At 39.1% G+C, this 14,933-nt stretch overlaps 2 protein-coding genes across 7 annotated transcripts in view; both read left to right on the forward strand.

Annotated features, from left to right (window-relative positions):
• LOC124146190 (otoferlin-like) overlaps positions 1–11,651 on the forward strand; it is a 243,900-nt gene extending 232,249 nt beyond the window's left edge. For all 6 annotated transcript variants that reach the window (XM_048399771.1, XM_046516364.2, XM_046516363.2 and 3 more), the window contains 2 exons: positions 499–599; positions 4,774–11,651. In XM_048399771.1, the coding sequence (XP_048255728.1) occupies positions 499–599; positions 4,774–4,954 (282 nt within the window). In that variant the 3' untranslated portion in view covers positions 4,955–11,651. The remainder of the gene's footprint in view (positions 1–498; positions 600–4,773) is intronic.
• LOC125381909 (keratin-associated protein 4-4-like) lies at positions 9,162–9,704 on the forward strand. Its single transcript, XM_048399268.1, has one exon. It carries the CDS (start codon positions 9,162–9,164, stop codon positions 9,702–9,704), a length of 543 nt encoding a protein of 180 aa, XP_048255225.1.
• Positions 11,652–14,933: the final 3,282 nt, after the last annotated feature.

The raw sequence follows: 14,933 nt of genomic DNA on the forward strand, positions 1-14,933 counted from the left end.
TGGCAATGTTAGTGTCTCAAACAAAACCTCCAGTCATTTTTGAAGTAAAACAATCATTGCCTACTGAAACTACCAAATACAGACCTTAGTTCAATCATCAGTGAAGAGGCTACTGAAACTACCAAATACAGACCTTAGTTCAATCATCAGTGAAGAGGCTACTGAAATTATATGGTTTGTCTGCACCAACATTTCATTGGTATTACTCTCACTGAATTCCTGGGGATGGATCAGCCAAACCTTGCATGATCAGAGGTACAAAACACATTCCAAGAACCACCAATGCGTTATCCACACTCTGCGCTACAATTGTGCCTGCCTGTAGGACAAGGGAAGAGCACTGGGGACAATATTTTACTTGGAATCCATATGAAATGTACAAGCTATTCACCAGGCCTGTGTTACTACTATCTGGTGATGTTAAGATGTTCACTGTTAGCTAGATATCTCCTGAGAGTGGATTTACCTTAGACTTATCATGATGTTATTCTACTTCAGGGGAAGGTAGAGGCAGAGCTGCATCTGCTGTCTGTAGAGGAGGCAGAGAAACACCCAGCAGGACTTGGGCGGAATGAGCCGGACCCACTCGAAAAACCAAAGTAAGATGATATAGATTCTAATGTTATATCCTTCTTGATGATTTCTTGATACCTGACACTCCACCCTACTCTTTCCTTCTTCCTGAAAACACCCCGACACTATATATTCTCCTCTGTAGAAATGACGTCCTGCCTACCCTTCTTCCTGGAGATCTGAGACCCTTACCCTACCCTTCTTCCTTTGAGATGTACCCTACCCTACCCTACCCTACCTTACCCTACCCTACCCTACCCTTCTTCCTTGAGATGTACCCACACCCTACCCTACCCTATCCTACCCTTCTTCCTAGAGACGTGAGACCCCACACCCTACCCTTCTTCCTAGAGATGTACCCTCACCCTAGCCTACCCTTCTTCCTGGAGACCTACCCACACCCTACCCTACCTGTCTTCCTGAAAGCATGACATCCAAGCCCTATACTCTCCTGTATAGAAAGGACATCCTGCCTACCCTTCTTCCTGGAGACCTGATACCCTGCCATGCATTTCCTTAAGAGGACCCGATACCCTGCCATGCGTTTCCTTAAGAAGACCTGATACCCTGCCATGCATTTCCTTAAGAAGACCCGATACCCTGCCATGCATTTCCTTAAGAAGACCTGATACCCTGCCATGCATTTCCTTAAGAAAACCTGATACCCTGCCATGCATTTCCTTAAGAAGACCCGATACCCTGCCATGCATTTCCTTAAGAAGACCTGATACCCTGCCATGCATTTCCTTAAGAAGACCCGATACCCTGCCATGCATTTCCTTAAGAAGACCTAATACCCTGCCATGCATTTCCTTAAGAAGACCCAATACCCTGCCATGCATTTCTTCAAGAAAACTTGACACCTCCAGATAAATTTTAGAAAAACACATATATTTAAAGAAATATGTGGTCAAGTGGTCAATAGTGGTTTAATAATCATTATATAAATTATTTCGCTGCTTTGTTTTAATTTGGGATGAAAGTCAATGGGTTCTTATCACAACCCTCATGTTAACAACTGAATATTTAGAGAGGCTTTGTAGCTAGAAACCTCAAGGACCCCAAACACTAGCATTCTGACAAGTTTTCATTCCTCCCTGATTCTAACACTACACATTATGTTTCCTTAGTTTAGCAGAAATAATTTAATATGAAATATAGATGGAATTTAAGTTTACAAAATGTCCATATTTGTAATATTTGTAGAAAAAGTCATCTAAAAATTACCACCAATACTGTACTAAAATACAGGTTTTTTTGTCCATGACCTAATTATTTTGTATTTTACTTAAACTTTTTGTGCCCTTGAGTGTTTTTTTCCTCTGCTAAGAAAGATAGTGCAGTGAAATTTGAGAAAGTTTAAGCTGATATAAGCTAATTTAACTAAAAGTTTGTTTGACATATCTGTGACAGCATTGTGTTCAGACAGATAGGAACACAATCAATCACTTAACCTGCATCACAAATCACAGGTGTAACAAATGAGGTTATAGTTTGTTTGAAATCTTTTCTCAAGTTTTTTTTTTGTCGAGTCAGTAGGTAATGTGGACAGATGTGGTCTCGCTTGTCTGAGAGCAGGAGTGTTTTTGTCTTGTACCTAGTTCACTTATGTTACCTTGAATAACCATTCACAGAAGTTGTTTTCATTAAGGAAAGTGGGGAAGCCGTCTTGTGACAAGATTTGACAAATCATTTTCAGTTGGATGGGTGGGACAGACTTCATAATAGGGCCTAAAAACACAGATTTTACAGGAAATTGCAATCTTGATTAATGAGGCAAAGGTGAAAGGTCGGGGTTGGAGGAAATCCCTAGATCACAATCATCGCAGCAATTCTATTATTCCGCATTGGCAGGATTAGCGTCAGAGAGAGAGAGGACAGGAGACTGCATTATGGGATCAACTAATCCTGCGTATCCATCATTGGTCACGATAAATACAATTGTTTTATTCCGTTTTATTTGTTTACAATGGAAACCATGGTAACTTTAACAAGGGTGGATTTGATAATGGAGAGATTATCATTTAGTTGTGAGTAGGAGGAGTCCAGGGAGGTATACTATATGGCATGTAGGTCTGGACCCAAGGCCGCTTTTATCTTATCTTACGTCTCCTTCATCATTGCCTTTAACTTACAAAAAGAACCAAAACCTCTCTCTTTTCTTTTACCTCACACAAGCCTTTTCACAATTTTGGCCAATAATGCTGGGTGTTTTGTGGGGACACAGGGAGGATTATTGAGATGAGTGATGGGTTTTCACATGAATCGCTAGGATTAGCTGAACAGTGCAATCTGTACCTGATCTCTGACTTGCTGTGACATACACAGCATGTACAGTAGTAACCAGGGAAGTGTTGAACTTAGTCCACACTTACCAGGGCAAGAGGACATGCTGGCTGGTTGTTGAAACCATAAATATATATAATGTATCACTTGAATGTAATTGAAGTATTAGTATATGAATTGACTGCTTAATTCACCTAAGGCATTTGATGTGGGTTTCTCAGGCATAACTTTTCATGGAGATGTCTAGACACTTAATGACTATGACTATTTTCACTACAATTGTTTTTGCGAGTTTTCCTTATCAAATGAGAAAAAGTGGATCTGAATATACATCTTGTTTAGCATACAAGATGTGCTTCATTTGGCTTCAGTAGAGGATATTTAAGTATCAGAAAATAGTGGCTACCCAAATAGGCAGTAAAACTATATTTGTACTGCATCTCCTGAGTTGTTTGTTTTACTTAGTGATTTCCACAACATAGTTCCAACATTTTCATTCCCCTTTCTGTGGCTTGATTGAGACAATTCAAGTTTTTAAAGAGTGCAAAAACACTTAAAGACACATAATGATGCGAGGAATGATAGAACGGCTATGATTTAGGAGGCCTGTGGGGTAATGAAATGCATGTCACAAGCAAAAACACATGTTGAGAACATTCTCCTCACCTGTGTAAACATTCTCTGGAGGAAGATAAAACTCCCCGAGGATAAGGCTCCAATCATATTTCAATATCACTGGTAGATAAAGATTTTGAGCAAAATAATATTACCATATTATACATTTGAACCTTTTAACTATGTCATCTATTTAAATTCTTTGTTGCTGTAGTAAATTGTTTTATTTTCATTGCCATGTATTTAATGTTTGAAAAAAGATCACTTTCACAGTCCTTTCAAAACATTTATTATTTACACTTTTGGTTCATACTGTTTGGAAAATATGTCTTGTATGTACAAATGTGTTTCTGTTTCTTGACATATGTCATATAAGTGATGTTTAATACATGAATACTTATATAAATGCCATTGACTGTCATCTCTTTTCATATGTAAACATCCTGATGGCCATGCTCTGAAATGACATTATTAGTTATATTAAATGCAAATATGTTTTAACCATGAGTGACCATGAGTGATAAAATAATAATTTGCCCAAATGTTTTTTTATCATTTCTATATCATTGTTGTCATTATAAGCATTACTGGGCATTGTTGCTGTGCCCAAGCACTTTGATGATGTGTGTTACATCCCACTGCCCAATACATACGTTATACAGAGCTGTTTCCAATTGCAATCCAACTGTTTAACAGTAATGCTATGTGACCATCAAGTGCCCCAAGAAGCTGTAGATGTCAGCAAGTTTCTCCACACTGATGATGAAATCCTCTGTAGAGAATACCAGGAATTGTTGGAATCATTCCCAGCTGATTTTCAATGTAACTTTAAATGTTAGATTTAAAGTATCAATCCAAATTTCAATATGGTTAATCAAGAATTGACTTCACAATATTTTGTGTGATTATGGGGTATTAATTATAAGTAAATAATATATATAATATAATAAAACAGCAATAATGACTTCACAGACTGCTTATTTATTCATTAACACACATAAGATAATATAGACAACAAACGAAATAAGTGACATCGTTCAGCGCAATAATGCAACAAAAGATTCACCCATTCTATTATCAGCCAATCAGGAAGCAGTAGTCCATTAGTGGGCATGGCCTTATCTTTTTATATTATTGAAACACTAATGCCAAAACCTTTTGCATGGTTAACAAATCAAATTCCACGGAATCGCTTGAAATCTAGTTATTGTATGTTAATAAATACATATGTTGATAAATTGCCTGAGGTGAATTTTGTAGAAATTTACATTTGAATGTAAAATATGTTTCTTCCTTCAGCCGACCTGACTCATCGTTTATCTGGTTCCTCAATCCACTCAAGTCCATCCGCTACATTTTGTGGCACAACTACAAGTGGGTCATCTTGAAGGTGTTCATCGTTCTCCTTCTGTCTGCCATACTGGTCCTCTTCTTCTACTCCATGCCTGGTTACACAGTCAAGAAAATGTTTGGAGCTTGATAACTGGTCACTTACCAGCAATCAGTTGATTGGCTGAAGGCTACTGCAGTCTAGAAGATTTCTGGTAGCCTTTAGTCAATCAATTCAATACTGGATTGTGGCTGGATGACTGAAAGGTGCCATTGACCTTTCATTGGATGGATCTCAGGCATTTGAACTTAATCTGGACCAATTAAATCAGTGAGCAATGTATGAGAGTGGTTGATTTGAAGAGAAAGCTGTCTGTGATTGGTTGAATACAACTGTGATTGTAAGCTTGCTATAGCATTTTCAACCAGTGCATCTGTGTATGCTTTGGCAATTTTACCACAATCAGCATGGTATCAGTTAATGGCAGATGCTTTGGAACTGATTGGTTGAAATAATGAAAACTGGCATCTGATTGGCTGCATTGGTGCATAAAGTGTTGTCATGACAATAAGAATGATGTTTCTGAATAGGTGGAACTGTTTACATGTAGCAGTTGTGAGTTTGGTTCACATCACATGATCTACACAGTTTTATTCTATTTCCAAAAGCAGTGACTCACAAGTAGGTTGTAGATACCTTGGACCCTTAGTTCCAGCCAACATCAGAAATATCACAGCAGTAGAACACACAATGGTCACTTGGATTCCTGTCAGTTGTAATTGTTCAAATGTATTAAACACGGAGGGATTTTTTTAACCTAAGTACAGAGATGCTGTTCTGAAGATGTAGTAATTTTCTGAGATGTGAACTTACCTTGTGAGAGGTCCTTGGTTACAGCAGCATCACTGCTCACCCACATCATCTATACAATGTTGGGAACACCACCCAAGTCTGTGCAATAACATCTTAATATTGTTGTTGTCTGTCTTCTTGCCACCTATATCTTCTGTGAAGTGCATGACAAAATGTCATATCATGTATAAAGATTAACAGCTGTGTACAGTTTGCAGGAGTTCAGATTGTTTAGTTGTCACACTCAATCAAGGATTAGAGAATGTACTTTATTGACCATTTGTGCCAAAAGTGTTCCTGATCTTATGCCTTGTAAGGAATGTATCAGTACTGAATCAGAACCAAGACAGTCTCAGTATTTCACTTAAATGTATTGTTAAATTAATTTACACATTCAAACTGTTTCAATCAAAATATGTAATTCAATATGTTCTTGGATAGGTTAAGTCTTTGATCATTGTACTAATTTACACTATGATAACACTTCACCAGTACCTTACATCACATCAATTTTAGATGTCATAAAACACAGAATTTATTTTTTAAATATCCTCGAGTGAATAAGAATACGTTACTTGAAATAGTAAATTGGAAGCTGTTAATTTGTACTTGTTCCAAAACAAAATAAATATCATCCCATTAATGCAGTCATGTACCGGTACATCATTTATTTAAAAGCATTGTTGAGAAATGTATTTTCTTTTTTTTCCAAAATCATTGTACCCTTGATTGAGTGTGCGCAGATATCAAACCTGTTCACAGAGGATAAAGATTGTTTGACTTATATAGATCCACATAGTTTAGACATTGCACAGAGGAACTTTTCAAAGCATTCCTACTCTATATTGTATAAATGTACAAAGCATGTAGTCAGGTAGTTTTTTGTCCCCATTCTCAATGTCTGCATGGAAGTACAACCCCTTACAGTGTTCATACTGATGACACATAATGTCCATGGGACTTGTTGATCTGAGTGATCCAGACTTGGTTATGTTATACTCTTCATGTAAAAATATGATTCCATGTCTACCTGTTTCCTCAATGTTTATGTACATTAATATAATTGCTCTGATATATTTCTAAGGCCACAATGTTTTGCCAAAGATAGTTTCTTTGTATAGGATTGGAAACTGAGTACAGTCTACTCTCGATAAGTAGGTTCCACATTATTAGAAAATCTGGACGACTAGAAACTTTATATATGGGGCATGGATGGCCCTGTTGTACACTGGAAGACACTGGAATTTGCTGTGAAGAGTTGCATCCCTTAGGTGTACCAGAATCCTATCGTGGGTTAGAAACCCGGATTCATCCTGATTATGTTTCTAGGTTTGTCACCACCATACCCATGGGTTTTACTATTGAGGTAAATGTCTAAGACCTACATCACTTAGGACGTTCCATTCAGAGGACATACCTGAATATAAGTAAACTACTGTTCAAGCTGTGTTAAGCCCCACCCATTGACTCACACACACATCACATGTATTTATCTATAGATAGATGTTCTGGAACACTGACTCACTATCCATAGAAAATTTGATCGTTTAACTCGACTGGAAAATATTGAAGAACAGTGCAGTGACTGATAGCTACTGACTGCACCTGGATCACCACACACGTTACACTCCCTTGTTGTCACTTATTGCTCATTGCTGTAAGCAGTATGTATTTATATAATGAATTAATTGTTATCAGAATGTGCAATTGTTAAGCATAAATTCCCTTTGTTTATTTTATCAACAGGTCTAATAATATGATAGGTTGTTGTAGATAAAAAAAACCTGTTGGAATCACTAGGGTGGGACAAGCAATATTCCAGATCAGTAGATACTTTGGGTCGGCCCCACTTAAGGAGAATCGACTGTACAAGTAAATGTAATGTTTTAAGTTTCATCTTTTCTTAAATTTGACATCAAGACCTAGGACATAATTCTATTTTACCAAGACTTTCCAATTCCCTGTAGAGGCTTCAGGTAGACTTTCAGGTGTACGTAAGTAGGCCATACATTCAAGTGCTTCTGTGATGCAAACACTCTAGTTTGGCTAATTGTACTTATTGAGGCACACTGCAATGCATGATGAAAGACAACAGCTGCTTAATTCAGGACATTTTATTTAAGCTGCTACACATCGATAGTCCTTGCTTACTAGTTGCTGTGAAGTTGCAACACATCATGAAGCTAGAATGGTCACTGCAGTTAAACAACATATATCTTACAATCAATGTTCCAAATAAGCACCTGCCAATAGTTTCAAATTTGTATGGTCCTTATGGCCTACAGTAAATTTAAGTGTTGATTTATCTGTATAAGCTTTAGGGTTTTTTAAATGGGTACCCAAAGAGTTTAGTCCTGCAGCTTCTTAAGTCTATGGGTCCTGATGGCAGCCTGGCAAACTGTTTTTGTTTCAAACACTGCTTACAATGTATATTTTTTTCCTTACACTTGCAAATATCAAACTTTAAAGCTTAGATGTCCATGAAACTTCTTGTCATATGTTATGGAAATATTTTTGACATTTCCAGAAAGATGTATTATTTTGAGTATATACAACCAGGTATGAGCATCTTGAGACCATCTTGCATTCATATGTGACCTGTTTCATTTAAGGGTGAATACATTCCAGGAAATGTTTACGAAGAGCAACAGTATGATAAATCTAACAACATAGATGAATTAGTACTTCTATAGTAAACTGGTGTAATGTTTCCTTTTTGAGGAGTAAAACACTATTCCTAGAACATGCCAGTTACTTCAACCATGGCATGGCAGAAATTAGAAGATGCAATTTTAATACCATTCTGAAAAAATGTTTTGCAACAAGAACATACGTAAAATACTGTCTGAAATGCTAAAAAAAATATTTTTGTCTGTTAAAAAATGGTTTCACAGATTTTCACATATTGAGTAAGTCCAATGAGGGAAAGAGACTATAGAAATATGCACATATTCTCTGACTCTGTTATAATCATCATAATGTTGTCTGTGCAAATACATGGGCCAGTGTGAGTTCATTAGCGGGGGACAGGTGTTAGGTAATTAATTACCTCAGGCTATAGGCCCTTCATGCATGCATGACAACACACGAATATTTATTATCACTTTACCTATTCAAGTACCTATTTAGGCTATCACAGTGTCAGTTAGGAAAGACTAAATTAGGTGGATTTGCATTATTATGATATACCCCGGAGTATGCATAGGCCTATGATTGATATTTATTAAATGAAGCCAGAAAAGCATTTCTCTAGCATTTTCAACAGTCCTTTAGAACTTAGCACTGCTGATCGTTGTACAACAAGAACATGGCAGAAAATAAAAGATGCAATTTTTTTTTTTTTTACATATCGTTCTGGAAAATGTTGTGCAACAAGAACGTCAAAATTTTAATTTACTTGGACCTCTATTTTTGTCCTCTTTGTCTGTTGCTGTAATAATCTTCTCCAAAGTGTGTGGGGTTTTGTTTTTCTGTCACCTTATTTACTGTATTTCATGTCGTTGAGATGAATGTTTATATGCTCAACTGTGCCGGTCTCACTGTGCCGGTCTCACTGTGCTGGTCTCACTGTGTTGGTCTCACTGTGTCGGTCTCACTGTGCCGATCTCGGTCTCACTGTGCCGATCTCACTGTGCCGGTCTCACTGTGCCGATCTCACTGTGCCGGTCTCACTGTGCCGATCTCGGTCTCACTGTGCCGGTCTCACTGTGCCGATCTCACTGTGCCGGTCTCACTGTGCCGGTCTCACTGTGCCGATCTCAGTCTCACTGTGCCGGTCTCACTGTGTCGATCTCACTGTGCCGGTCTCACTGTGCCGATCTCACTGTGCCGGTCTCACTGTGCCGATCTCACTGTGCCGATCTCACTGTGCCGGTCTCACTGTGCCGGTCTCACTGTGCCGATCTCACTGTGCCGGTCTCACTGTGCCGATCTCACTGTGCCGGTCTCACTGTGCCGATCTCACTGTGCCGGTCTCACTGTGCCGGTCTCACTGTGCTGGTCTCAATGTGCCAATACCTTTGCTGTGATAGTGTTTGGCTCACATTAGGATAACATGGCTCCATGTGTTGACAGCTTGTTGCCCGAAACACATACAGAGCTGCAATGACTATATTTCTGTTTTTAATGGTAGATCAACCCACATGTGATGGATTTTCTAATGTCTTATGGGTTTGAGATAAATTACTACACACTTTTAGTTCTTTTCAAATTATTAGAAGTATGATTATAGTAAGCAACAAACCTTGTTGGTATTAATTTCCTGATCAAAATACAGATACCAAACTAAAACTATTTCTATTTCACATGCCAACAGTCAGTTTCATTTACTGGTCATTTTATAAAATCTGTGTCACACAAATCTGAAAATATTGTTTTGTGATAATTGGCTTTACCCAAAATGTGAAACAATATATTTAATGGACAAGTTGTTGCCCCATTTCATGGAACAGGTCACATTTATTAAATGCATGTTTTTAATAATTTTATGTAATGCTTCTGTAAGATGCTCTTACCACTCCTAGACAAGCTACATTCACTTTGAAGGATGTTTATATACATACTATGTGTAGATATGTAGAAATGATGCAACTGCCAGATTACTCTGACTACATTGTTACCTGACCTGTTGAGTTTGAGTCCTATTACTTGTTAACACTTTTATCATTTGAATTTCTTATTGAGCATATTCAGTCTAGAAACATCAACTTTCTTTCTCGTTGTCATTGATGGGATTATAAAAGTTAATTTTCACAATATCAATGAATGCTATGTGTGTAGAGTAAGAGTGGTGAGATTGCAAGTACCTTTTACACAGTTTAAACAGATATTCAACCAAAGTAGAACTGGTATTTACACATCCTAAATAGAACATCTGTATGAGGTTATGTTTATTGTGAGAAATTGAAAAACAACCCAAGGTGCACCACAGACTTTTGGGGACACAAACGCCTATGGGTTTTGTTATAGCTGCTTCCAGGGTTGTCATGAAGTGGGCCGTACCAGATTCTGCACTGTGACAATGCAGTAAAATCAATGTAACACAGTTCAGAAGGACATAGAGGTGATCTGATTTCAGAACAGATCCACACAAGACCATTAGTTTCCAGGAAGAGAAAAGGGAGGTTTTCTAGACTGAATGTGGAATTATCATGATGTTTTAAATATGTATCACCCTGAAGTATGAATTTATGAGACATTTAACTAATTGTTGTTTTCCTAGCATTCACAATCATGTGATACAGACAATATCTCCTTGTTTGTTTGTACATTTCTCTTACATAAAACAGTAGAGGATGTCAATCAAACTGGGATATTTTTCAGCTGTAGACTACTGGCAGACACATATGGATGGACATCAGCATGCATCAATATGACACAGTGCTTCAGTTAGGAATGCATGGATGGGAGTCATGCGGCTCATATACAATGAATGTACAGTTAACTTAAGGCATTTAGCAGGCTGTTCTTCTTGGGGGGAAAACACACAGATTCATGAAAGACAGACTGAGCAAGGTGTTATATCAATAGTGTAGAAATGTAGTGTAAGAAATGAACACTGACTGTAAGGCATTAACCCCTATTGAAGGGGTTGGAACTAAATATAAGGGCATCAACAGAGAGTCTCAGACATTAACACTAACTGGAAAGCATGAACCCTGCTAAAGGCATCTACACTGACTGTAAGGCATCTACACTGACTGAAAGGCATCATCAGACAGATTGTAAGGCATCTACTGTGACTGTAGAACACATCTGCACTGACTAAATATATACAGAATTAAACAGGGTTGTGGACATGATTTCCATCCAAATATCCCAATGTAGCCCATTTCTCCATGCCATGCTCACATTTCTTGTTTCTCTATTATTCCTAGCCCCTTCATCTTGTTATGCTGTTGTTGTGTAGGAATTGTTATTCTGTTAAGCATTACACTTACTAGCTGTTCTTACCATTCAGTTGATCAATATTTGTCAAATAAAACAATTGATTGTGTTCTGTTTGATATTTTACTTCATTTGCTAACACCATAACATTTCTTAGACAGTGCTTTTTAATATGATTAATGCAGAACATAAGAAGATGTGTTCACAATTTGAGAGATTCAAAGTGTGCGTTTGAAAATGACCGGCAGCAGTTTATTATATTTGAACTCTGACATCAATGTTATTCCAATGTTAGGTTTGCTTTAAATTATCAAAGATGGCAATACAACAAATTCCCTTGCTAAGTTTGTTATACAGTTTAGCTATAGCTGCTGACTTTGTTTTACTGATATAGTGCAGCTGGTAGAACAGTTCTAGATGTGGAAGTTTCCCCTCGATAATATCTGAACTCCGCCTTAGTTTGTATTTATTTTAACCGGCTGGCCACAATAACAAGCTTATCTAGAGCCCATCTTGGCTAGTGGGGGCAAAATGGGAGGAGGCATGACAGGGAGGGGATATTTGGGCGGTAGAGGGGAAAAAAACCAGAAACCAGATCAGTCTGAATGACATGCACACAAAAAACTATTTTTTTATCATGCGATTAATATTTTTTACATTTTATTTGTACTCATGGATAGATGAAATGGTGTTTATGGTGATTGGCAGCCTTGAGTGGGAAACAAAATGTAAAAATGGCGTTAGCAGGCCACCTTTTTTTCAGCATTGAGTTGCAAGATCCTATACAACCACAAAAGAAGCCAAACTTGTACATATTATGCGGATAACTTTGAGACCATAAAAAAACATAAAAAGCATTTGGTAACAAATGCACATTGTTTGAGGACAACCATCCTTGTTTATTGAAAAAATCCCCCCCCCCCCCTGAAAACAGGGTACCCCCAAACAGAAAAATGACAAGTGTCAGTCATGTCCATCAATAGTGTGTGTGACCTCTGTTAGCTGCGATACAGGCAGCACATTGCCATCTCATTGAGTCAAAAGTCTTTGGAAGACAGATTGAGGAATCCTGTTCCATTCCCACACCGTAAAGGCTTCCAGTTCCTGAAGATGTCTCCTCCTGAGGAGCATTGTCCTGCTGAAAGACCTGGAGTTGAGGTTGAGGTCTGAGCTGATTATGAAGAACATCAATCATCCCTGTACAGAACAGCAGTCACACACTGACGGAACAGTGTAGAGGGGTCCTGTGATGATAATTAATGCCTCCACACCACTTGGCCTATAAGACACAGCAGTGAGCTTAACACTCATTACATCACTCCACACTCTGATGCAGCCATCGGCATGAGAAAGGTTGAACCTTGATTCGTCTGAGAAGACAACTTGTTGCCACTGTTGACATCGCCAATAGAGGTGCTGTTGGGACCACTGTAGACTTGTTGGCAGTGTCGTTGAGTCAGTATGGGCCTGACGTAAGGATGACGACATCTGATTCCCCCCGCTCTTAAACGACGACGAACTGTGTCAGCTGACACGTGATGACTTCCCTAGCCTGTATTCATCATATAACTGTGAGATATACACAAGGAAGCTGGTGCTAAACATGCTTCAACTCTTAGATTGTCTTCTGATGCGAATGTGTGACAAAGACTTCTGATTTTAAGGGTGGATCACTGCACTTTCACTACTAGGACACAACGTCATACCATCGGTAAAAACATGTGATGTGTGTCTTCACATAGGACATCATTCCATGATGACCACGTGGTTTTGAAGTAGTCAACCTATTCAACCAGTCAATTAGCTCTACAAGACAAACCCCCACATATGCTCTAGGACGAAAGGCGGATTTGCTTGGCATCTTATTTAACGCTTAGTCAAAGCTATCAATGCCACTGCATGATAGAAGTATGCTGAGGCAAGATGTGATAACGATCAACATCCAAAAGAGGATCTTCAAACCAATACTGTGACATCACTTGCTCGAGGCAGAGGTGAGCAGGTAAGGGTTTGGGACACCACCAAAATGGTCGCACCTTACAGCGACTTCATAGCGGAAGACTATTGTTTCTACAGATGAGTTTTTTGCCTCACCATTGAAGTACAATAATAAACAAAGGAGTGGCCTCGTAGTAGTAGCTAAAGCTAGAAGGAAGACTGTTTTAAGAGTGATCTGCTTGAAGTCTTTAGTTAGCAGAGGCTCGTATTCTGGGGATGTCAAGTGTCGAAGAATATCATTCAAATCCCATTTAGGTGGACGAAATCTGGATGACTGGTCTGCGAGTTTGTAGGAACTGAGACCTTGGAATTCGGCAACTACAGAGATCTTCACACCCGTTGTAGTAGCGTCGACCGAATTAAGTGCTGCTAGGTATGTGGATAATGTTAAGCCCTTAAGCTTCCTGGTATAATGAAGATGCTGAAGATATTCTGCAATTTGCCGTGGGGAAGCAGTAGTAGGAAAAGTGATAGCCCTGCCACAGCAGTATCCCTTGAAGGCTTTCCATATATGGTCGTACAAAGCTTTGGTCGAAGTACAGTGAGCCTCAGTAATGGTCTTCGCTACTCGCCTTGAGTACCCTTTTGCTGCTAATGACTTTTGGAGGTGAACCAGACGCTTAGATGTAGGGTGTCCAGCGATGGATGTCGAAGGCTAGAGTGAGGTTGAAAGAGAAGATCTCTTCGAAAAGGAAGCAGATGATGACTTCGCTTTGTGAGGTCTAACAACACAGTGAACCAACTGGTGCGAGCTGGCCAGTAAGGTGCAACCAAAATCAGATGTAGCTGAGTCATGACGACGACCTTCTGAATCACCTGTGGTAGAAGCGCTGTTGGTAGAAAGGTGTAAGCGTCGAGATTCTCCCAAGATATGGCCAGGGCGTCATACTCCCACGCCTCTTGATCTGGAATCCGAGAGACAAATCTGGGGACAATATCAGTGAGTAGGAGTTCTGAGACTGGGGCCTAAACACTCTGGAGCATGTTTGGATATCAACATACATAGTGTGTCGTGCACTGTCATCAACTGTTTGGCCGGATACACCCTCTGGAATGGAGTGGACATCGTTGGAGGTATGTTGTTGAGCGGCAGCCAGTACCCATCTCGGGGTTATCCAGGATGGTCCAGTTGGCTGCAAACTGACCGCCTACTGGTGTAAGAGTGACAGGTCAGAGGAGGTCTACTGATACTTGGACATGAGTCTCCTTTGTGACTTCCTGCTCAACCTCCTAAATCCTGTTATCGAATAGGTAGGGAGATGACCATGGCATTTAGAAGAGTCTCACTTTATGATGGGAGGAACTTTATGATGTTCCTCCCAAGGACAGTAGGTAAGTAGACTTCTCTGCCATAGAGTAGGAATTGATCCCAACTGATGTGTGGTCCATGACA

The sequence above is a fragment of the Haliotis rufescens genome, unplaced genomic scaffold (genome assembly GCF_023055435.1).
Source record: "Haliotis rufescens isolate VD_foot unplaced genomic scaffold, xgHalRufe1.0.p SCAF_2, whole genome shotgun sequence".
Lineage (NCBI taxonomy): Eukaryota > Metazoa > Mollusca > Gastropoda > Lepetellida > Haliotidae > Haliotis > Haliotis rufescens.

Coding starts and splice junctions, on each gene's coding strand:
- LOC125381909 (XM_048399268.1), top strand. CDS start 9,162: ATGAATGTTTATATGCTCAACTGTGCCGGTCTCACTGTGCCGGTCTCA.